Raw genomic sequence first — 23569 nt, 5'->3', positions numbered from 1 at the left:
TTGCAGGAGAGGGATGGATGCTTCAGGGCAGATGGTTTTGGGGAAATTTGGGACTGGGAATGTGTTGGGGTCACCTGCAAGTGGTAACCAAGGCTGGTGGCGACCAGGGTGGGCCTGTTGTGTTGTAGGCAGGCTGCTGGGGTCAGAGTGCTGAACCAGGGCTGCCCAGCACACAGATGCTCAGGGACCTGCATGCTTGTCTGCTGGTATCTGGGCTGTAAGCCACAGCAACAGAGCAGGCACCCAGGGTTACAGGGAAGGTGGTGATAGAACCCCTCACTGAGCTGGGTTGAACCCCAAAATGTCACAGTTGCCACTTAAGAGATCATTCTAAACAAGGAGTAAAAGACTATTGGCATGCAGATGATAAACAATTGCCCTGTTGCCCTTGCACGTTCAGTGCTTGGACTGTCTTGTCATCTGGATTTTCAGAGTGATGTCATTCTTCAGCCTGAGAAAACAAACTGATGATAAATGGACAGGAGATGGTCCAATGTTTAGGGCACTAACACTTGACTTGGTAATCCTGGATTCCAGGCCCCGCTTAGTTACAGGCTTCCTGTGTAACCTTGGATAAGTCACTTAGCCTCCCTATTTCTCTATGCACTGCCCTTCCTCACTGGTATGAGGATCAATAAATTAAAGACTGTAAAGCACTCAGGTACTACAGGAACTGTATAACTACCTATCACAGAGTGTGACAATGAACTCTTTACTTTTGCATCCCTGCTTATTTAGGGTTCACATTTGGAGATATCAAATCTGGGTTCAGAATTTTGCTTTGAATATGCCCTTTTTAATGGAAAATTACCTGTTGAATGTACTTAGCTATGCCTTAATGTGAGAGGATTACTGTTACTAATTTTTATCAGGCCATCTTGCATTGACTCTCTCTCACTTACAGCTCATCCTTAATGTGGCAGCTTCTTTGCTCAATGGTTTAAACAGCCAGGAACATGATATCCCCACACTGCATTTTTATACTTGTTTGCTGTGAAAGGGCCAGTTAACTTTAATCTGGTGCTGTTTGTTTTTTAAAGCTGTCGATGGTATATGGCCCAGCTATATCTTTGAGCCTTGGCTTATGAGTGTCTGTGTTCAAATGTTACCCACCCTTTAATAGTCCCACTATCACATCTTAAAACAGCAGGAAATCATCTCTTGGAAAGGTATGGGCCCTAAATGAGGGACTAGATGGTACCTGACTTAAGGGTAAGGTGAGAGTAGCACAGAGGCAGCTGCAAGGGACAAATGCCACAGAAGGGCAGTCTTAGAAAGGGGCTAGGAGGGGAGCTTTGGGGAAAAGCCCTGAAGAGAGTGGCAGGAGGGGAGTCAGCTCCTGTAGTGATTGTGATGCTGGCAGACCAGTGCCAGCTCATGCCAAAGGCCCAGGTCAAGTCACCTGTGTATTAGTATAGATAAATGTAATTTTTAAATGTAGATGAGTGTATTTGGTGTTTAAACTTCATGAAAACTAATGGGATGTTACATGCATTGTTTTCACTTATCTGTATCCTGCTATAATGTAATAGCAAACATTTACATTGTGTATATCTCTGTAAGTAAATAACCCATCACACAAGAAAGAAGTCTTGTGAAATGCAAATAAAGAACTTTAACAGAAAAGTGCTAACCTCAAAGCAAGTGGCCATTGTGTGTGATTGGAGGTCAAAGACTCAAAATGCATTCCTCGCTCTTCATCATCAAAGGGAAATGCCCACCTGGGTAGTGGCCCTGTCAGCTTGTTTTCTGTGAGAAGAAGCTATGAGTATGGATTCAGGGAAAGATACTTCATCTCTGGACTGCTTGGATTCTAACAGAGCAGAATAACTGAACAAGAAGACAGAGATCCCCAGAGTTTCTGGGTTGTCCTGGGAGACTTTTGGGAAACTGGCAGTTTATTACATCACTGCTACCATTTGGAATTAGACTGTGACTCACCTGTATATATATATTTACCTGCAGTTACCTCTCAATAACTCTCATTTCCTTTTCTTAGCTAATAAATCTCTAGTTAGTTTACTGCAGAATTGGCTACCAATGTTGTCTTTGCTGTAAGAGCTAGAGTATCATTTAATCAGGGGTAAGTGACTGGTCTCTTGGGACTGGGAACAACTTAAATGTGATGTGATCTTTGGTGGAAGTGACCATTTATCACTTGCTACCCAGACAAACTGGATTTAGACATACTGGAGAATCTGAGGGGACTGTCTGTGGCTCCATGACAAGACTGGTATAATGATCCAGGCGCTCACATTTGTTACTGGCTCAATGAAATCTAATTATAGAACACATCACCACCAGTTTGGGGTGTCTGCCCTGTTTTCTGATGGTCTTCCCTGAGGTAGGCATTCATGGTCAACAGTGATCCCCTTAGAGACTAACAAATATATTTGAGCATAAGCTTTCGTGAGCTACAGCTCACTTCATCGGAATGCATCCGATGAAGTGAGCTGTAGCTCATGAAAGCTTATGCTCAAATAAATTTGTTAGACTCTAAGGTGCCACAAGTACTCCTTTTCTTTTTGTGAATACAGACTAACATGGCTGCTACTCTGAAACCAATGATCCCCGTGGAATGGAAGTCACAAAAAGAGTGTCTGAGAAGTTGCTTGAAACACTTTGAAAAAAAGTAGCCCATGTAAGGCCGATATGGAATATTAAAAGACTGGAATTATCCTGGGATGGGAGGATATTATCTTGGTTAACTTTCATTTTAATGGAACACTGAGGGCCTGTGCCCAGGAAAAGGAAATGGAGGACTAGATGAACCTGGGGGAGAGAAGAATGGATTGACTGGGGACATCACATTGGGATATTAAGGTCTGCTTTAGGACTATGGGCAGAGTTATTTGGAATATTAATAAATAAATCTGGCAGCAGGAATGCTTTCTATGTTAAAATGCACTAGTGGAATAATTGCTGAGACCCTTGAAGAAAGGATGTAGTTGTGGCCTGTTGGGCCATTGTTGGCTAGCGGAGGGCACGCCTCTGACAGAGCACCCTCTGCAGCATCACCTCACAACCTTTCATTTAGTCAAGCAGACCCACCCTTTGCTTTGAAGTTTTTTCTCAAGAACCCTCCCCCTTGAGACATTTCTGCAGCATTACAGTATATGGTTTACTCTGTTTGTTCAGTTACCAAAGGCCTCTGTGGAAACTGCGGCATTTCATACACATTTGATGAAATGAGAGAAGTGCTGTGAATATGGCACTTGTAGATAAATGGTGCAGTTTACAGAGGCAGCCAGTCACTCTTTTCTGTTAAGGAAAATACAAATTGTATGAAGTTACTTTCTGTCTGTGGGAAAAATGTCCTGGGCATAAATATATAGGGCCTGATTTTACAATGTGCTTTGTGCCCCTCTGGCTACGAAAGGGGGCTGGGAGCTGGCTGGATCTTCCCATCTGGTGCTTCTCCACATAGGAGGTCTCCATCAGGTGTGCAGTCAGAGAAGTTGATGCTGGGATGTTCAGAGGGGGTGGAATGGAATGAACAGACTGCTCTATTCTACCCAAGGTCCAGTGGATCATGCACCCACAACTGACTCTTCTGCCCCCTTCTGTCCTACAGAAACTGAGCAAAGTCAATAATGGAGCATTTTTATAATGAGAGAGCACAAAGACTAACACTGGCAGATTATGAACCAATAGGGTCTATTTCTGTGCAGAGAACCAATACCATGAGCTACTGAAATCTCTCTTGAGCCCTCAAATCAGGTGAATAGAGGTGAATCTCATCCACAGTCTTTAACTGGATTGAGAGCAGAGCAGCTCTGACCACACTTATTATTCTGCTATTCCATCATTTGGATTTTCTTGTCTATTCCTGAGAGGATGTGCAGCTATTTCAGTAGCTATGGTGATGAAGGTTGGTGAACAGCTTGCTTATTTTTCCTCTTGTCTGAAGCTCTGACTTTTAAATGAGGGGTGAAATCATGGCCCCGCTAAAGTAAATGGAAGTCCTGCCATTGAGCTAGGATTTTACTCTATATGCTACCTCAGCTGCCTCTGCCTTTGAAGTGGTCATGAGGAGAGTGTTCAGAGAGGCTATACTTGTGCCTACCCTTCTTCTGGTTTACTTGTGATCTTCCTCCCATTCTCATGCTGCTTCTCTCTCCCTGCTGCAACATACACAGATGTTTCCCTACGTTTGGAGCAGTGAAAGTCAGGAAAAGGGGGAAATTTGTCAGGTTTAATTTAAGATGCAAAATTTTGCACAGCTCTGAGTTGATGAGTGCACAAATAAATGAGGGAGAATTATAGGGAGGAGCAGAAGGTAAAAAAAAAAGGTGCACTTACAGACAGGGAAACTAATTCTTTGTAAAGAATAGCATAAGGTCAAGCTAGATAGCTACCCATGGAGGAATAACTCCTAGATCTATTTTATAATTTTGCAGAACCAGGTTAACGTCAAAATAGCAGTCCTGCATGGAATAATTTTCAAAAGGAGGAAACTGCCCATCACAGCTGGGTGAATAGTTTAAAAATACTAAAAAAAACCCAATCATTTGGTAAATATTCTCAAAAAATAAAATAATGTGTACATTTCACATATATTTTGTGTCCTTTTTTTGTGTTCACTTTCTGTGAATATTCTAGTAAAAGTGTTTACTAGTAGAAATATTAATTAAAGCAGCAAATACCAAAAAGCCAAGTATTGTAAATTATTTATGTATGGCAAGTGAATTTTGAAGTTGTTCACATCAGTGTTCATGTTAGAAATCTGATTCTCTCACTTATGCTTATCCAATCCAGATAGAAACAATATTGTGTGACTTTAGTGGCCAGTCAATACTTAAGAAACACAGCTCAAAGTTTGAATTGAAGCTCACAGAAATGTTCATGAATAGCATACAGACCAAGAATTATTCATAGAAATTATTCAGGAAATACTGTATTAAAATGAATAGATTTTAGAAAACTGTAAAATCTAACAATTCAGGAACAGACTAAATTCAGAAATGCTAATGTTTAGGTGTTTGACAGGTGGGATCAGGTAGCTAGATGTAGAATTGTGCCCACAAAATTTAGAGCTAATTTTCAAAATTGGGTTCATATAGCCAGTGTACTTTGCAAAAATGAATTAACCCTCACAAATGCTCCTCTGAGACGATGTAAATATCATTGCTACAGACAAGAGAATTCCTGGCTTGTGGTTGGCTAGACATTATCATGTGGTCCAGTGGTTCTCAAAGCCAGTCCCCTGCTTGTTCAGGGAAAGCCCCTGGCGCGCCAGGCCGGTTTGTTTACCTGCTGGGCCTGCAGGTTCGGCTGATCGCGGCTCCCACTGGCCGCGGTTCGCCACTCCCTTGGCCAGCATATCCCTTGGCCTGCGCAGCTTCCCGCAGCCCCCATTGGCCCAGAGCGGCGAACCGCGGCCAGTGGGAGCCGCGATTGGCCAAACCCGAGGACGAGGCAAGTAAACAAATTGGCCCAGCCCGCCAGGGGCTTTCCCTGAACAAGCGGCGGACCAGCTTTGAGAACCACTGGTGTGGTCAATATTTCTGTTCTTCCAAAGTGTGACAGCAAACTTTGGGGCCTTGTAGGTCTGTTTCCATTGCAGGAGAAATTGGTGACCCAGAATATTTTCTAGTGTAATTTCTTTATTTACAAAAATGACACAAGTTTTGGTTTCCTGCAGAAGAGATGATCACACAAACCACAAATAGGCAATCCTCTTGCAGAAACCTCAGCTCAGACACCAAAGTATAATTACCAAAGAGCAGCTCTCTGAAGCCTATTCTAAGCTAGAAAAGGTTTGGCTACATATTTATCCTGGGAAACCCTCCTGGTGTAGATACATCTTAGACTGGCAAAAAAGTACTTTTTGCTAGTCATAGTTTATACAGGTTCTTGAGTGAAATAAGATATACCATCAAAAGCACTTCATATGCTTAATGGCCAAGACCCATGATACCTAAACTAGGGCCCAAAGCTCCAGAATGAAGACCCCAGTTTACAATTCCACTCCTTGGGCATGATGACACTTTCTACCCCAAAAGTAAATGCCTCCATACAGGAGACAGAATTTTCCTGGGAGATGGTCCACGACTGAGGAACAAACTGTCACAGGAACTAAGAACCAGACTTTACCACCTTCCATTTCAAGTAAAGGTGCTCTTCTTTGTTCAAAAACATAGCACAGTGTAAATATATAATTCAAAAAAACCACACAGGTTCCCCTGGGGTAGAGGAAAAGACAAAGAAAAAAACATGGGAAAGATGCTAGTCACAGCACTTCCTTTGCTTCTGGAAGGCATTCAAATGCTGTGTAAGAACAGTAACAGAATACAATAGAAAAGGAGTACTTGTGTACTCCTTTTCTTTTTGCGGATACAGACTAACATGGCTGCTACTCTGAAACCTGTCAGAATACAATAGCAATTTCAGCTATCCTCTGGCTTTTTGGATGTAGAGTTGAACCATCTCTCTGTGTGTGTGTGTGTGTGTGTGTGTCTTGTCTTGTCTTGTATAACTTACCCTTTTATAAGATTGTCAGGCAAAGCAAATATTACATCTATTCTGAGAAAATGGTACATTGTGTTCAAGATAAAGCTTGGGATTTTTTTACAAAATGTTACTGATCTTTTAAAGATGGTCACAGTCACCATCCAGATAAATATAAATGCTCTAAACTCTGTGCTCATTTAGATAAAATCCTTTTTGATACTGTATAATTCTGCCTTTTCTTGTGAATTTTCTCAGGAGGCAGCTCCATTTCAGTTGGATTTTTTGATCATATGCCTACATTAAAGAATAACAGTTGACTTTTTGCCCACCTCTAGAAAGTATCATAGCAATTGCCCAAAAGAGATTACCATGGACACGACTGCAAGACAGTTGTCATATAACCCCCTCTTTTTTCATACAACAAGAGCCTTCCAGAATGTTCACCTTTGAGGATGAAATCTTTCATTCTTGGTTTTTCTCTCAAGAAACATAGATTCACTGAAGGGATTTTGCTCATTCTTCAGTGATGAGAGGATTAGAAAATGCACACTTTTCCAATTGCTGAATATTAGAAACCATTCATTTGGTTTTATATTGTTCCTTTTGATTCAAAATATTCTAAATAGTTATGTGAAAAATATCACACCACTAGTGCAATAAAATAAAATAAAATCCAACAACCCACACCACTAATGAGGAGTTTTGAAAATGATGCTTGCTGGTTTTGCCATGGGGGGAAAAACCTACTCCTTTCCATTTACAGCAAATAAATACAAATTTGCTATTTCTTCCAGGGTAGAATGTCACCATTATGTTGCATGATGGAAAAAATGGGGTTATGCTTTCGATCAGGTTCATAAATCTGAATGATAACTTATGAAAACCTCTGTTTTCTTATAAAAAAAAAAATCCCCAAAGGTGAAATTCACCTCTTTGTAGAGGACCAGTAAAAAAATTGATTGTACCACTGAAGTCACGCTTGGTACCTTATTTTGAGCACATAAAGGGCAGGTAAATACTTCATAGGCCTTGTTCTGGCTGTGTACACAGGCATGAGTTTTGTACAGTAGGCTGAATTAAGGACAAAATTGCAGCCTTCATTTTTGTTTTTGTGAATAGAAGTGGAACTCTTAGCATTACTTTATCATCACTTTTTTTTTGTTTGTTGTTTTTTGTATGGCTCATGTCAATATGTCTTATTACCCTAAACTTCTTTAGTAGATTTCAAATCCTGATTTATGTGGCATAAAAACAAAAGAATCAGTATCTGTTTAATATTTATGCCCTTGCACTTTGTTTGCCTGTGCTGCTTATCACTCATGAAGCTGAAAAACCATATGGTGGTTTAATTGCATATGTTTTTTCCCCTGAAATTGCTTCCTGAAGAAGTGAATTTCTTCTAAGCATTTTCTCATTGGTGAGGAGATTCTCCTCTGAGTATAGTCTTAGCAAAATTATGAACAGACACTTCTGCTAAATAGAGTACTAAATCCTTTGACCTATTTAAAGTAAAAGGCACTCACTTTAAGGACCAATTGGTGAATAATTAACTACTTTATCATATTCATAATGCTTAATCAGTGTTACAAATGCTTTCATAATACATGGGACTGGTCAGGATGTCCATAGTCGGTGGGAGACAGTCATCAGGTTTCAAAGTTCAAATCAATGTATGCAGCCAAGCTGTCCAGTGCCCAGCTACAGTTGATGTCAAATGCAGTCCGTAGTGCCCTGTACGTGTATCTTGGCTAGACACTAGGAAGATCTGCTGGTGGAAATGAAGAGAAGGTATCCTCTCTGTAAGGCAACTAAATTGTTCTGGAAGGTTACTTCAGCTATCTCTAGCCCTAGCATACACTCTCTGCAGAGAAGAGGAACCTGACTAACCCTGCTGTGCTCTAGTGGGACATTATGACAGATTTTGTACATGGTCAGATTTTATTTGCATTTTGTAAAGTTCTATATTTTATTACTCTTGTTACAGCAGTTATATGTGACCTCCCTTCTTTTATTAGACAAGAACACCATAATACAGCCTTCCAATAAAAAAATGACCTTTCTTTATCAAGTAACCTTTTGTTCTTAGTGTATTAAATTTAATTGTTGATTCAGAAAAGTATTGCATTATTTACTGTATCGATTTTTTTCTCAAGGACTGTTGCAGCTATGAATACTTTCTGCACATTGCTCTTGGTGCAGATGATGAAAGGAAGAAAAAAAAAACCTGCCCTATTTTAATTGAGAGTAGAGTAGGCTATATTTTAATGAATGCTTATGTCAAAATCCCTTTACCTAGCTTGCTTTGACTTTATCAAGCAGCAAAGCTCCAAGTATGTGCACAGTACTTTTATTAGGCATAATAACTAGCCAAATGACATCCATCTTAAATAAGAGTGACACCTTGAAGAATCTGCCTAATGAGATTTGGCTTTCTTGCCCGAGGGATTTGTTACAAAGTATAAGCCAAATGGGGAGCTTGTCAATATGTCACCAATAGGGCTGAACTTGTCTTTGTGATGTGGCTTGTTTTGAAATAATCCAAGTTTCATAAATTCAAGCTCTTTGTGAATTATTGATTTCTGGTTCCATAACCCCTAAACAGCATAGTATGTTTAGTTTTGATTTCCCATCTATTTGAAGGAAGCCTGCAGTTGTGTTTTCTTGTGCTGTGATCTTATAAACAGAGGAGGATTCAAACTGGTCACTACTGCAGTGGGAAAGAGTATTCTAAAGAATGCCCAAACATTGCATGAAGTTGCGTGAGTAATTCAGAAGGAGATCCTCTTTCCTGTTGTTCAGTATTGAAATAATGCTTCCGGTGCTGTGCTGCTGAAGTTGGCTTCTTTCAGATTAAATGTAAAAGTGAGGCCCTAACCTGGTGTAACCAAAAGTGAGATTATGGTTTTAAGGATAAGGGATGTTAACCAGGATATCCTGGATAAATCCTAACCACTTAGGTACAATTTCACTTGGATATGGTATGTTCCTGATCCTAAACAATTATTATGTGCTGTTAAATAGGTTCTTTGGTTGGACACAGAAGTAGCTGCTTTTCTATGGTGTAAGGTGATCCTTAGGGTGACCATATTTTCCCAAAGGGAAAATGGGACACCCCAGGCCGGCCCAAGATATACACCCCCGGCGCAGGGCCAACCTGAGCCTTCCCTGCCTCCCGCCCACGTGGGGCCAGCCTGAGGTCACCCTCCCCCTCTCCAACTCGCACCCACTACCTTCTCCCCCGCCACTCTCTTGCCTACATGCAGGGCTGGTTCTCTGAGCCCCCTCACTACCTGCCCATGTGGGGCTGGTGGCCCAAGCCCCATGCCACCCGCCCATTACCTCCTCCCCCTGCAGCTCTCTTCTTCCCTGCATGTGGGGCTCGTCTGTGCCTCCCCACTGCCTGCCTGTGCATGGGGCTGGTCCTTTGAGCTCTTCAGGCGGCCCAGTGCACTGTCCCTCCGTGCACTGGGCTGCTTGAGGCCCCTCCTCCATGCACGTGTGGCAGGCCAGCTGGCCTAAGCAGCTCTCCCTAGTCCTCCCTCCAGCACAGGGCTGGCATTGCGATTCACCCCCTCCACTCTTCTGCATGTTCATCCATGCCCTGCCAGGGATCCCACCCCACTTTTTTGGCAAAACTGTGCATTGACCAGTTTACTCTTGCCAACGGAAGATCAGCTTGCAAGAGAAAATGAGACAAATGCCCAGTTTTGTCAAAAAAGTCAGGATGGCCGAGACAGGGCCTAAAAAAGGGACTGTTCTAGTCAAAATGGGACATATGGTCACCCCAGTGATCCTATATAGTTTCTTGTCTACTGCATTTCATACTAATGTTGTCAGACTTATTTACTTAATGTATGAAAGACAGAGCCTTAAGATGAATGTCTGTAATTGACCTTGGTCTATAATAGAAACCTCATATTGCTAGAGGTACATGCATGTGTGGAGGGTATCTGTGAGAGAGACTGGCAGGGGGAGGGGAGGAGGGGACAGGGACTAGGGTAGGTATTAAGGAATTTTTCTTTAGATGGGGGCTGAATTTATCAGAACCATAACCAACTAAGGAGGCAAACCCTTTATCTTAAACTGCATTTTGTTCTAAAATGTTTATACTCTATTAATGGAAAAATAGATTGTTTATTGACAGTATAGTTTAGTGTTCAGCTTATGTAAATGAGAAGAGAAGGGCAGGATAGTTGGGGTGAAGATATTTCATAAAGGACAAACTCTCCTGGGAAGTAGGGCCTGAGTCTGGGAGGGAACCCTGGCATTTGGTACAATTTAGTCCATTCTTAAGCAAAATAATATCTTTGCTGAAATATTTTTGTTAGTGATCTCCTGCAAGAATAAATTATCATAAACTAGAAACCATCCCAACTTCTTCCTAATGCAAGGTGGTAGATATTTGAGAGATCTTCTGAGAGTCTCCAGTAGCTCCCCAGCCTCCCCAGCAGCTCCCCAGCCTCTCAGTGCCTACTCCCTTTTAGAAAAGGCTGTTGAACATTTCATATGTAAAGTAAGAAACATTTTGTGCTCTTGGACACTCGTGCAGCAGGATTTTTGAGCACTTTGATGTTGCATTCTGTTGGGACATGTAAGGGTTAAGTAGAGACCTGGGAAACCGCTGGTGTGCTGACATGGCATTAAGGAGTAGACGCAGGGGAACCATTTCTGAACTTGATAGATAAAATGCCATCCCTCTCCCTTCTCTTCTGCTTGTTAGGATTGATAAGCATTGCAGTTGCATAAGGAATGTGGCTGTCTAATTGTTACGCTTTGTGTAAAGAAGTGTTATCTCCCCTCCCTTTCTTTCCCAGCTACATAAACGAGCTCAGGGTCATGGCCCCTTCTTCCCTTCCTTGTGGACTGCTGATCAAGGGAATTTGTGGCTGCAATTACTGCAAAGAAATATATCTTCAAGGTAAAAATGTCTGTAGAATATGCTTAATGCTGTAAACTGTAAACAGGGGCGGGGATAATTATATTCAGGATATGACTATTAATATTCATTGTATGGGTGTTATGTTACTAAATAAGAGTTTTGGAGGTGTTTTAGTAAATGTAGGCATTTACATATTAACTTAGATAAAAGAGTGTGTGAGGTGATTAACTCAGTACTTACTCGATAATTGGGTCGAGGGGAACAAGTACCGCCATAAAGAAGCCCATTTACTCAATCTGCCTCTGGGTCAGCCTGCTCATTCTCTAACACATTCCATCTCTTAAGGAATGGCAAACATATCTTATCTTCCCCTGATGCAAATGTCTTAAAGCAGGATCTGGAGAGTCTGAGCCCAGAAAACTCATATTGGAAGAGTAACTTAAAATTGGGTCAAGAAGGCATCACATGTTGTTTTCCCCATCATAGGCTAATCATATTTACTCTGTTTTTTCCACAGTAGTAGAACAAGCAGTAAGTTTATTCTACTTTCCTGAATACTCAGTGAAAAGAAACTATGCAGAAAGAACTATCGTGAAACACAAACTTTGTCCTCCTCTTCCCCACCTTAGGTTCACTCATTCCTTTCCTGGAAAATATTGGTTCCTAATAAAATACAGTGGCATTGGAAGTCTGAATGATGATGCCTTCTAGCGTCTGGCTCAGAGGGCAAGGAGACTATTACTAGCATGAGTTAAAGGAGTCTTCCTTTGATAAAGACTAAAGTTGAGAGAGCAGAAAACAAGGCTTCTAGTCCCGGTTCAGCATGCGAGTATGATTTATTTAGTAATTGTATCTATTTTCAGTACATGGATTTGTTACATTATCCTACAAACATAGCCTTTTACATAAAGAAATGCTTCCTTGGGTTGTAGGCAGCATTAACTAACCAAGGATGGGAAACAGAGTAGTTAATACACTGGGGAAAATGAGATTTGGGCGTGTTTTGCAAGTGCACTACCTTAATATTTTTAAGAAAGATTTTTGTGTGTTTGAAACCAAATCAAGACATTCTTAAAATGCTCCGGATCTAGTGTTGGCCATTCAGACAGCTCTCTGGAAAATTAGCTGAAATTACTGTAATATGATAATGCCCCTATTTTGATAAAAAAGGCAACAATATCTATAAACAGGACATACTAAACATTGGGTTTTGAGATTAAATATCTGAAGTGTTAATTTCCTCTTATTCCCCCCACATGAACATGAAAGACTAAAAAAAGTTCTCTCTCCCATACCAATTTAATATAAAATGTCTTACATGTAACAAGCAATAAATATGGTGTTACTTACATAGGGCTAACTGTGCGCTTTTAGTTGGAAAATGGTTATTGTTAGGCATATCCATGTGTATAAATATATATAAATATAATTTAAATATACCTACATAGATTTATAATCTCCAGGAGATAGTCTTTATCACTATGCTACTTGGAATTTGGAGAGGGCAATATTTCTAAGCCAGGGATTCTCAAGCTTTTTCTATACTTTCAAATGTCTCTTGTTCTCTCATCAATAATGTACTCTCTAAGGTATCATGAAAACATTTGGATCATGTCTCAGATGTTTTTCATCCAATCAGTGGTGCAAGTAGGTTGTTCCGGTCTGGTACACTGTACCAGTAAGATATTTATAGCGCATACTCCACACTGGAGAGACACAGGAGGTGCGGCCCCACACCGACAGCTCCTCTGGTGTGGCTGTACCGCCCCCAGCCCTTCCTTGCAGCTGTGTCTCCTGAGTCCTGTCCAGGGTCTGCAGCCCCATGTTCTGCTCATTTTGCCACTGCAGTTCCGGAGAGCCCTGCAGTTCAGAAGTCTCTGGCACAGCGGGAGGAGGACAGAGCGCCCACCCAGGTAATATGGGATGGGGAAAGGAGAAGGAGAGTGCTGGGCCCCGGGCTGGGGTCGGGGTGAGGAGGAGTCTCGTGGGGGGTCACGTGGACAGGTCACGTGCCCTCCCTCCCTTTAGCTGGTGCAGCGTATTGGTAAGAAATGAATTCTACTTTCACCACTGCATCCAATCTAATATTGTGGACATGATTGGTTGGCCTGATAGTTACATCAGCATTGAGCACCAGCACCGTATGATAAAGGAAGAGGTGTAAATGAGATAAGACCATAGAAGCATAAGAAAAAATATATCAAAATGATGCACTAGAGACCCTAGTATAACATTTTGTCAACTGTCCCTAAGCAAAGAAAACAGCTGGTCTAAAGTCCTGGAGAGTTATCAGCAGTGGCACACAGACACAAGAAGAGCCTGATTCTCCACTGGCTTGCACTTTGTGTAGTCATTTACACTTCTGTCAAGTGAGCGTAAGATGTTGCCATTCTGATTTAGTAACATTTTACTCCCACTTTGTACCTAAATGGCTACACAAGGCGGGAAGAAACAGGAGGGTGTGGTACAGATTATTTTTTAAGTAGTCTACGCATGTCTGTCAAGCTGTCTGGAGTGGCTCATGACTGTGAGTGCCAACCTCAGGGCAGACTGTTAAGAAACAGGCCACAAACCCCCAAATGGTTCTGGGTTCCATACTTAGATTTCATCAACCAAACATCAAGTGTGAACTCCTCAAGCACTATAACAGCCTTACCATGGAGACATAGACAGTTCCCTTGGGTATGCTGGTTTATCTTGCCAACTAGGCAAGTTTGCCTTTGTGATAGATGGTCCCTCACACACAAAATCACAATGTTCAGCTTACTCCCAGTTCCAAAGGACCAGTCACTTATCCCAGGTCACTTGTTCCTCAGAGCTCAAACCAAAGACCAAGCTTGTAGCTAATCCTATAATACTAACTAAAGATTTATTAACTATGAAAAAGAAACACATTGTTTACAAGGCTAAAGCAGGTAAACATATGCACACAAGAGTTAGTCTTACTATCCAAAAAGTGATAGTAGCCACTATATATGCAGCTCTATATGTCCTTTAGGGCTAACCCACACTAAGCAGCTTGGGGATCCCTTGCTTATGCTTAAAAATATTGCCCCAAAAATATTCCTTTCCCCCAGAGTTCAAATTGATGGGGCAGGTGTTGGCACCTGTCTCCTCTTCATGGAGGTGTGTGTGTGTGTGTGTGTGTGGGCAATCGACAAAGTCTCTGTCCTTTGATGTTTCACAATGCCTCATTTGGTTTCAGTGGGCCTTCTTTGGTGCAGGATGAGCACTTAACATTAATTAATGTTTCTTTTCTGTTTGAGTTACACGGTTACAGAGGTTTGCAATGCAAATACTCAATATAACATCTGTAACCCATGGTGTAGTTATAAGTGAGATCAACATATGCAGTATTCTACAAGCATTTAATCAAGTCTAAACACTTTTTTTTATAAACTTAACAACTATTTTAACACTGCTGACACACAGTTGAGTCAGACTGGTTTCCAGCTATGCATTTATCAGTGTTCAGTGAAGCAAGGAGCCTTGGCATGAGCTGGCACCTGGTCTGCCAACATCACAGATAATTTTTGGAACTAGTCTATGTATCGACTCCACAAGCTAAGGCCCTGATCCAGCAGAGCACTCACACACATGTTTAGCTTTAAGCACTTGCATAATCAACTAAGTGATTTCAATGAATGGGACTACCTGTTTTTTTGGTCTTGTTATCCCCACAATAGAATGGTGAAGTCTTTTATTTGCATTATTTAACTGCTGCATCCCATAGGCCAGGGCCTTTAACAGATCAGCAAAACCTTTTAGTGTTCTTCAGCCGCTATTGGGTGTGATTCACCACTGGGTTACTCCTGTTTTAAATTGGGTTAACCCTATTAGTAAAATGATACTGAGTCACAAAAGTAGCATTTTTATCCAAAGTGGGTGAGATTTAATGTTCAGAGTCTTAATTTGGATGACACATGTTTGACATACAATCCAAATGGTTGTAGGTGGCAGGATGAGGACTTTAGCTTTAGACATCTAATGACAGAACAAGCACTATTGACCATATATTTTAAAAAGTGGTTTAAAATTAATGGTATTAACCCAGCATAAAAAATGGAGTGATGCAATGGGGAGTCAGGTTCATTTTATTTATTTATTTATTTAAATAGAAACAAGCCCTGCTAGACAGGGTGGAGCACTGAAAGAAAGAGTGTTCCCCCAGCAATAACATGCCCATATCCCTCAATTTCAGTAAATCACAGGTAAAAAGAAACTACAGTGTGGGTCTCATAAGAATGCATGTCTCAAGATTTCTTATATTATTTAGTCCTACTATTTTATTAGTTTATAAGACAAAGAGATGATTGCTCAGATACTTAATCTAAACTTCTGTGTGAAGGGCTTTATAAACTGTGCTAACACTGAATGATGTCCAGTGTAGATTGGCACAGATTGTAATGGGTGTAACTCACAGCCTCGTGGAGCATGTAAGAAGTCATGCTTTGCTCAGAGGGGAAGTATGTTCTAGTGGTTAGGGCACAAGCTTAGAACCTGGGACAGCTTAGTTCAATTCTTTGCTACACGGCCAAGGGCAGGCTGCATAAACTGGGGAGAAGGGACTCCCCTTGTAACCTCCCTTTGCACATCTACAGAAGGGGCAAGCAAAGTCTGTCCCTTCATATAATCTTTAAGTTTAAAAGTAAATAATTATATTATTAGGCTGAAATTTTCAACAGTGCCCAAGGGATTTGTATGGTTGTTTCCCATGAAAATAAATGGGAATTGGACTTCCAGATCCACTACTCTCTTCTTCTTCTTCTTCAAATTCTTGGCTCTTTAATTAAGCTCATGAATCTGTTTTTCCTTTCACACTGTGGTGAGCTTTCTTGCCCAATGGGTTCTCCTAGTACTCATTTTCATTCGTTCTGTGTAACTTCTGCCCAAGATGTTTCCCTAAAGCATTCCCTCACAATGCAGAGGCATGAGAGTGTATTTTCTTCTGTTATGCTGGAAGCTCCCTATCTCTGTAATCCTTGTGTTCAAAACCCTCCATTGATTTATGAGCAGTTAAACACTAATTTAGCTGCAGTGGAATTTTAGGCTTTTGAGAGTTCAGTCATAAGATAAGCCACATCACTAAAACTTCTATGTGCTGGTAGTGACAGAACCCAGTTTATTTAGCTCTCCTGCTTCAATTCATACGTCCAATGACCTTATCAGCAGGAGAGCAAAATGAGAACTGAGAAGTAGGAGAAAGAGCTGATACTAAAAGCTTTGATCAAAGTTGGTATTTTCCGTTCATTTCAAAGGATTGTTTTCTCTCTTTTATGGCTTTCCCCCATATCTATTCTAAATGGAATCTGAAAGTAAAACGAAAACTACAGAATCAGTATAAAAATATATACTTGTGAGTATAAAAAATGTGAAGGCATGACATTGTCTGGAAAACCCATGCATATGTTACCACTTCCCTAAGGAAGGCTTGTTTCTCTCTAAGGTACAATCTCTCCCTGAGCCACTCTGCCCTCAATACAATTTTTACTCCAATAGTTACAGATAGCATTAACCATACCAATTGTAATAGTGTACCTATTAAATAGTATGCTTCTGTATATACATGTATACTGTTGCTACAGGTAAGGTTGTACGTATCTACCTAGGGCTGTAGTCTGCTCATAGTGAAGGCAAAAGAGCTACATGACAGGAGCAGAATGCAGAATTTTCCCTTCATTTTGTAGTTTTATTAAGGGCTGTACGTGCAATGGAACTTCAAAGAGTAAGAATGATAAATGATTTGGTTGCAGGGTTAGACAAATCTTTGGTGGGACACATGCCCCTGCTTAATAGGATGGATTTTATGATCCCTGATCCTTTGAGTTTCCAGTAACGGGGGGATGAGGGGGTGGGTTGTGGGTTTTTTTCTGGTTGGTTATTTATTGGTTTGGAGTTTGAGCATATTTCTTTGTTTCTATATGGTGGGAGCGAACCTTACAAATAGTTGATTTTCTTTGAATGCTGAATGTAGATGCATTTTTCACTAATTTTATTGTCATGAGGTTTTTCAGAATTGATTTGATTAGTATTGTTAATTGACTTACTGGTAACTGGATGAAAGAAGCACCTGAGATAATTGGGTGAAGTAGCCTTAGAGATGTAGAGAATAACAAGTGCCTTTCTGCAAACTGCTGGCTTGTTTGCACCAAGACAGTCAGATAATTTTTTTTAAAAATGTTTTGCTTTGTTATCTAATGTTGGTTTGTTCACTGGCCTTTGGGAAATGCCTTCGTAATCTCTGTTCAGTTTCTAGTGGACAGATTTCCCCATCAGCAAAACTGGCACTCATTTGGCATACTTAATGACAGTCTCAGCAGAGAGTCCAATGACTGAACAGACGGGGAGGGTGACCTTTAAAAGTAATTCTTTAATAAAATCACATGCTACGATTTTGCTGTGTTCCCAGCAAACAAAGACTGTTATGGCACAGAGGAAAAACTGTAAAACATAAAATACACGTAGTTCTTTGTGTGCCCCTTTCTTGCTGCTCTTTCTACAAATGCAGCCACCTTCTAGCTCAGTCTTATGTCCTGGGAGCAAAATAACTATAGAAGCAGGCCAGGGATAGCATTTGAAAAGCACTAATGTCTTTTGAAAACAAATGGAGGGGAAAATAGGCAAGGATCTCAGTGATGCGGCAGAACAAGCTGTATTTCTAACCTGAAAAAGGAAACAGAAGCATTTAATAGGAAAATAGCAGATAGTTTTAACAGGAAGGGTGAAAATGTTGAATTATTTATAGATAAGTGTATTTTCTTATTTGTACCTTAAACCATTGTTACTCTGGTATGAGTTTCTGCAGGGACTACAATACAGGTCCCAGGACGGCCAATATCTATACCCTACTACCCAGCAGCTGTGATAGGGCTGCATCCATTATCACAGACTCTGTGGAGAGCACCACCACCACAAGAACCACCACCTCAGAAGGTTTCCCTGACAGCTTCCTTCATGATCCTTGATTAGTCCAGGCACTCTACTTAAGCCTAGGTGGAGTTCCAGGAGGTGTCTATGCAACATGGTGGACTCCATTGTCAGCTGTAGTGATGGATCTGACTCCTGGTTCCGGATGCTGACTTTTTTACCTTCAGTGCTGTTCCTGGTCTCTGATCACGACTCTTCTGACCGCCATGCCCTGGTCATGATATCTGGCTGCTGAGGGGAACACAGTCTTTTCCCCGAGTTATACAGTAAAGCCTTGATCCTGCAAACTTGTGTGGTGGTGAGTTACTTGACTCACATGAGAAGAGTGGTTCTAGGACTGAGGCCTCAGTAATCGCATACAACTGATCAAATATAGTAATCACCAGGGATACTAGATATTCATTTGCTGGGGGAAAAAAAAGTAGAATTTGCATTTTTACATTTTGTGAAAAGAAATAAAAACTTAATTTTACTGAAAGTACCAGTGTCACTGTGACCAGGTTCCCTCACCACTTGTAGCGCCTCCTCCTGGCTGTCCTGAGGATTACCCCTGACAGGTGCTGCACCCTCCTCAGAGGTCTCTCTGCCCATGTTCTTCAGTCTGAAGCCTCTCTTGGAGATACAGCTTGTCGTCTTTGGCTTGGCCCTCCAGCCAGGTCATTAACTTCCTCCCCTTCCAGAGGGATCAGTCCTTGTGGATCAGCTGTCTGAATTCTCCAATGCCCTGTGCCACTATCCAGTGGCTGGTGTGGGAACCCAGGCCTGCCCTCTGGTTTCCAATCTAGGGACCCTATAACAACCAGCCAACGCCCATGCTGCCTTTGCCGCTGTTTCCCTGGGCTTCTTCTTATATAACTGGCTCCCACCCACTCGGGATGCACCAGCCTTCCAGGTCCCTCCTCTCAGGGGGTAACCTCCTGCTGTGCTCAGCTCTTGGGCTTTATACAGGCTCCTCCTCTTCCTGCCCAGCTCAGCCTGCTTCTAATTAGTAGCCTCCATCTCTCCCCTACTTGCTGCTTAACTGGTTAATTACACCTGCCTGGCCTAATTTACCCTCTCAGGGCGAGTGTGGGGAATACAGCCCGTCACAGTCACTTATTCAGTGTGCACAATCTCCCCCTCTTGTGGTCAATTTTTGAATGCGCTTTAAGATTACATAGCTAAACATACTCCAAAAAACAGTTTGCAACACATAGAGGTTACTGAATGTCATTCAGGGATTCGTGTTTTAATGCATCTCAAATTTTACTTCAGCCTCCAGACATGAGTAATTAAAGTTATGAAAAGATGCAGAAGATTTTAAAAATCACCCCTAAAGACAGTGTCATTGAGTTTGGCAAGGACGAATTTCACGTTGATGGTAATGTGCTGTTCTGTCCTGTATGCAGCAAAGCTGTAGATTATGTTTTAAGGCAGACAATTGTAGAACACATGGAAATTGCTAATCATAAACCAAACGAAAATAAATGAAAACATGAGGCTGAAACAGCAGGGCCATTGACAATGGTAAAGAAACAATGCACTATGACTGGATCATTTCAGTGTTTTAAAACTGCCAAAGAACAGCGTGAAACTGTCACTCCAGATGTTGTTTGAGTGTGTGTAAAAGCAGATATTCCTCTGCATAAAATGGATTTACCTGTTGTCAGAGATTTTTTGACCAAAATTGTTAAGGGTCGTGGTGCTGTTCCCAAGTCAGATCAATTGAAGAAGAAAGGTGGTGCCTTCTTAATGAAAGGAAACTCCATTGCCATGATCACTGATGAAACCACCAACTTCTACAATAGACCAGTTTTCAATATTTTTATTTCAGGTGCTCAAGATAGAGCCTCCTAAACATGCTAACATTACCATACCACAGCTTGTAAAGACAATGTACTTCAGAAAAGTTAATCATGCCACCATTTCACAAGCCTTGATTTCTTGTGTGGTGGCATCTCACTTGATCAATATTAGCATTTGTAATTGACACTGCGAGCTACCTGACAAAAGCTTGGAATGATGTGCTTTACAACCTGTGGTCAAACTGTGTACTGTGGCAGAGCTCCAACCTTGTCTCAGTGGGTCCCATGCTTCCTGGCAGATTACTCTAGCCTCAGAGGCTCACTGTGACCTTTTACATAGCCTTTCTCCCTCTAGAGACAAGGGTCACAGCCTACTGAGCCATTTTCATCATAAGCCAGCAAGGAGGTTGGTGAGAGAACTCCCACAGTTTGTTGTCCCTATAGGCTTATTCCAGAACAGTTTAGCCTCCTGTTCTGACAGGGGCCTGTCTTCCCCTCCCAGGAAGAGTTTCTGTAGTGGCAAGTTGTGGGGAACCCAGTCCCACCCTCTACTCCAGGTTCTGGCCCAGGGACCCTAATGGCAGCAGCTGACCTTTCACTGCCAGAATTGCTATGTTTTCCTGGGTCACTTCCCTACAGCTCTCCCACTTTTCTCTCTCTCTACACCTTCTTCACCCTTACCTTCAGGCTCCCTTTCCAGTGGCTTGAGGGTGTCTTCATTAACCAGCCCTTCAGCCACACTTCCTCTTCTTTGGCTCCCTGGCTTTCCTCAGCCTGACTGGAGTGAGCCCTTTTATAGTATCAGAGGGGCCTTAATTAGAGTCAGGTGTTCACATGAGCTTAACAGCCTGACTCTTTGCAGGTTAATTGGAGTCAGGTGTTCTCATTAGCCTAACGGCTTCAACTGACTCTTTGCAGGCTAATTGGAGTCATGTGCCCACCCTAGCCTAGAGCAGCCCCTGCTCTGGCCAGTCAGGGAACAGAAACCTGTTCATCCAGTGGCCACAGAATCATAGAATATCAGGGTTGGAAGGGACCCCAGAAGGTCATCTAGTCCAACCCCCTGCTCAAAGCAGGACCAATTCCCAGTTAAATCATCCCAGCCACGGCTTTGTCAAGCCTGACCTTAAAAACCTCTAAGGAAGGAGATTCTACCACCTCCCTAGGTAACGCATTCCAGTGTTTCACCACCCTCATAGTGAAGAAGTTTTTCCTGATATCCAATCTAAACCTCCCCCACTGCAACTTGAGACCATTACTCCTCATTCTGTCATCTGCTACCGTTGAGAACAGTCTAGAGCCATCCTCTTTGGAACCCCCTTTCAGGTAGTTGAAAGCAGCTATCAAATCCCCCCTCATTCTTCTCTTCTGCAGGCTAAACAATCCCAGCTCCCTCAGCCTCTCCTCATAAGTCATGTGTTCTAGACCCCTAATCATTTTTGTTGCCCTGCCAGTATATCTCCCTTCGATTACTCTGCTGTACCCAACTGGCCTCGGTATATCACAGTATGTATTCATTGCTATGCACATATTATCTCTCTGGCAGGAAATACTTGGAGAGATACCTTTAAGCAAGTGAATGCTTTGATGAAATCACTTTTCGTGAAAGCTCCACCTTGTTGTGAATGGTTTTTCAGATACTTGAATGAACAGAGCATTGATTCACCAACATTTCCACCTAAACCAGTTGTGACCAGGTGGAATACATGGTTCAATAGCGTAAAGTACCACGTACAGTACTACTAGTTGTACCATGGGTTCGTGGAGCATGAACAAATGGAACAAAGGAATATATATGTTCTTTGGGAACTAGCCAGTCTGTTAGTGGTAGAAGACATGCACGCTAACCTGAAATACATTGCAGAGAACTGCAGATCCCTGGTGATAGTACTGGACATTTTACAGTCCCCAAAACATCAAATACACAAAGTGCACCACATTATCCTGGATTTAAAATCATGGCTGAAACATCTTGCATCATCAACTGATAATGCAAATGGATCTGCAGCTGCTCAAAGCACTGCTGATAAACTGAGACAGTACAACCTAAAAAATAAACAACCAACAATTGATTTTCTCCTGAACAAATTGGTGCTGCTTATACAGATTATGAAACTGTAAAACAGCAATTAAAGCTGTCTGATTAATGCAACATGGACTTGCCAGTGTATTTAAGGATTGGCAAAGATGTGTTTGGAAGCAATGAGGATCCCATTTACTTCTGGATGGCTGTTGAAGATCATGTTCCCAACGTTGCAAACCATGCAGTAGTTCTCCAACTGACTGTAAATTTAGCTGACATGGAAAGAAGTTTCAGCAAACTTGGGGTTCTTTTCTGTGCTCAATGCCAATGTCTGAAAGATGAAAGTGTGGCTGGAATGCTGCAACTCTATAACTAGTACTAACTCAAAGTGAATAATGTTAATAAAGAAGCAATTTTCAATTTATTTTTTGTGCATTTAAAAAAATCAGTTTTCTGAAAATATAGAATACAGGCAGAAGAATTTGGTATATGTAAGAAATACAAATTAGAATTCTATCTTATTATTAGGGCTGTCAATTACTGATCAATTACTCACATGATCAACTCGCACTGTTAAACAATAGAATACCAATTGAAATGTATTAAACATTTTGGATGTTTTTCTACATTTTCATATATACTGTATTCTGTGTTATAATTGAAATCAAAGTGCATATTTTCATTACAAATATTTGCACTGTAAAAATGATAAAAGAAACAGTATTTTTCAAATCACCTCTTGTAGTGCAATCTCTTTGTCATAAAAGTGCAACTTACAAATGTAGATTTTTTTGTTACATAACTTCACTCAAAAACAAAACAATGTAAAATTTCAGAGCCTACAAGTCCACTCACTCCTACTTCTTGTTCAGCCAATCACTAAGACAAACAAGTTTCTTTACATTTACAGGAGATAATGCTGTCCTCTTTTTATTTACGTCACCTGAAAGTGAGAACAGGCATTTGCATGGCACTTTTGTAGCTGGTATTACAAGGTGTTTATGTACCAGATATGCTAAACTTTTGTATGCCCCTTCATGCTTTGGCCACCATTCCAGAGGACATGCGTCCATGCTGATGACACTTGTTAAAGAAAATAATGTGTTAATTAAATTTGTGACTGAACTCCCTGGGGGAGAATTCTATGTCCCCTGCTCTGTTTTACCCATATTCTGCCATATATTTCGTGTTATAGCAGTCTTGGATGATGACCCAGCACATGTTGTTCATTTTAAGAACACTTTCACTGCAGATTTGGCAAAATGCAAAGAAGGTACCAATGTGAGATTTCTAAAGATAGCTACATTACTCGACCCAAGGTTTAAGAATCTGAAGTGCCTTCCAAAATCTGAGAGGGACAAGGTGTGGAGCATGCTTTTAGAAGTCTAAAAAGAGCAACACTTTGTTGCGGAAACTACAGAACCTGAACCATCAAAAAAGGAAAATCAACCTTCTGCTGGTGGCACCTGACTCAGATAATGAAAATAAACATGCATCAGTCTG

The 23569-nt window shown here is 41.3% G+C and overlaps 1 protein-coding gene and 1 long non-coding RNA gene across 2 annotated transcripts in view; one reads left to right on the top strand and one right to left on the bottom strand.

Annotated features, from left to right (window-relative positions):
• The first annotated feature begins 3808 nt into the window (after window positions 1-3808).
• LOC311518094 (uncharacterized protein) overlaps window positions 3809-23569 on the top strand; it is a 111946-nt gene continuing 92185 nt past the window's right edge. The window contains exons 1-3 of the mRNA XM_084623545.1: window positions 3809-3871; window positions 11268-11371; window positions 13181-13245. Of these exons, the coding sequence (XP_084479671.1) occupies window positions 11290-11371; window positions 13181-13245 (147 nt within the window). The 5' untranslated portion in view covers window positions 3809-3871; window positions 11268-11289. The remainder of the gene's footprint in view (window positions 3872-11267; window positions 11372-13180; window positions 13246-23569) is intronic.
• On the bottom strand, window positions 18104-20799 carry LOC311518921. The gene is made up of 3 exons (XR_014711144.1): window positions 20725-20799; window positions 19899-20037; window positions 18104-18665 (listed from the first exon to the last, which is right to left on the bottom strand). It is a non-coding gene; the product is annotated as an uncharacterized lncRNA (long non-coding RNA).

This window comes from Lepidochelys olivacea (genome assembly GCF_965140295.1).
Source record: "Lepidochelys olivacea isolate rLepOli2 genome assembly, chromosome: 3".
Taxonomy (NCBI): domain Eukaryota; kingdom Metazoa; phylum Chordata; order Testudines; family Cheloniidae; genus Lepidochelys; species Lepidochelys olivacea.
The sequence above is the reverse complement of the archived record's forward strand: the minus strand, read 5'-3'. Positions and strand labels throughout refer to the sequence as shown.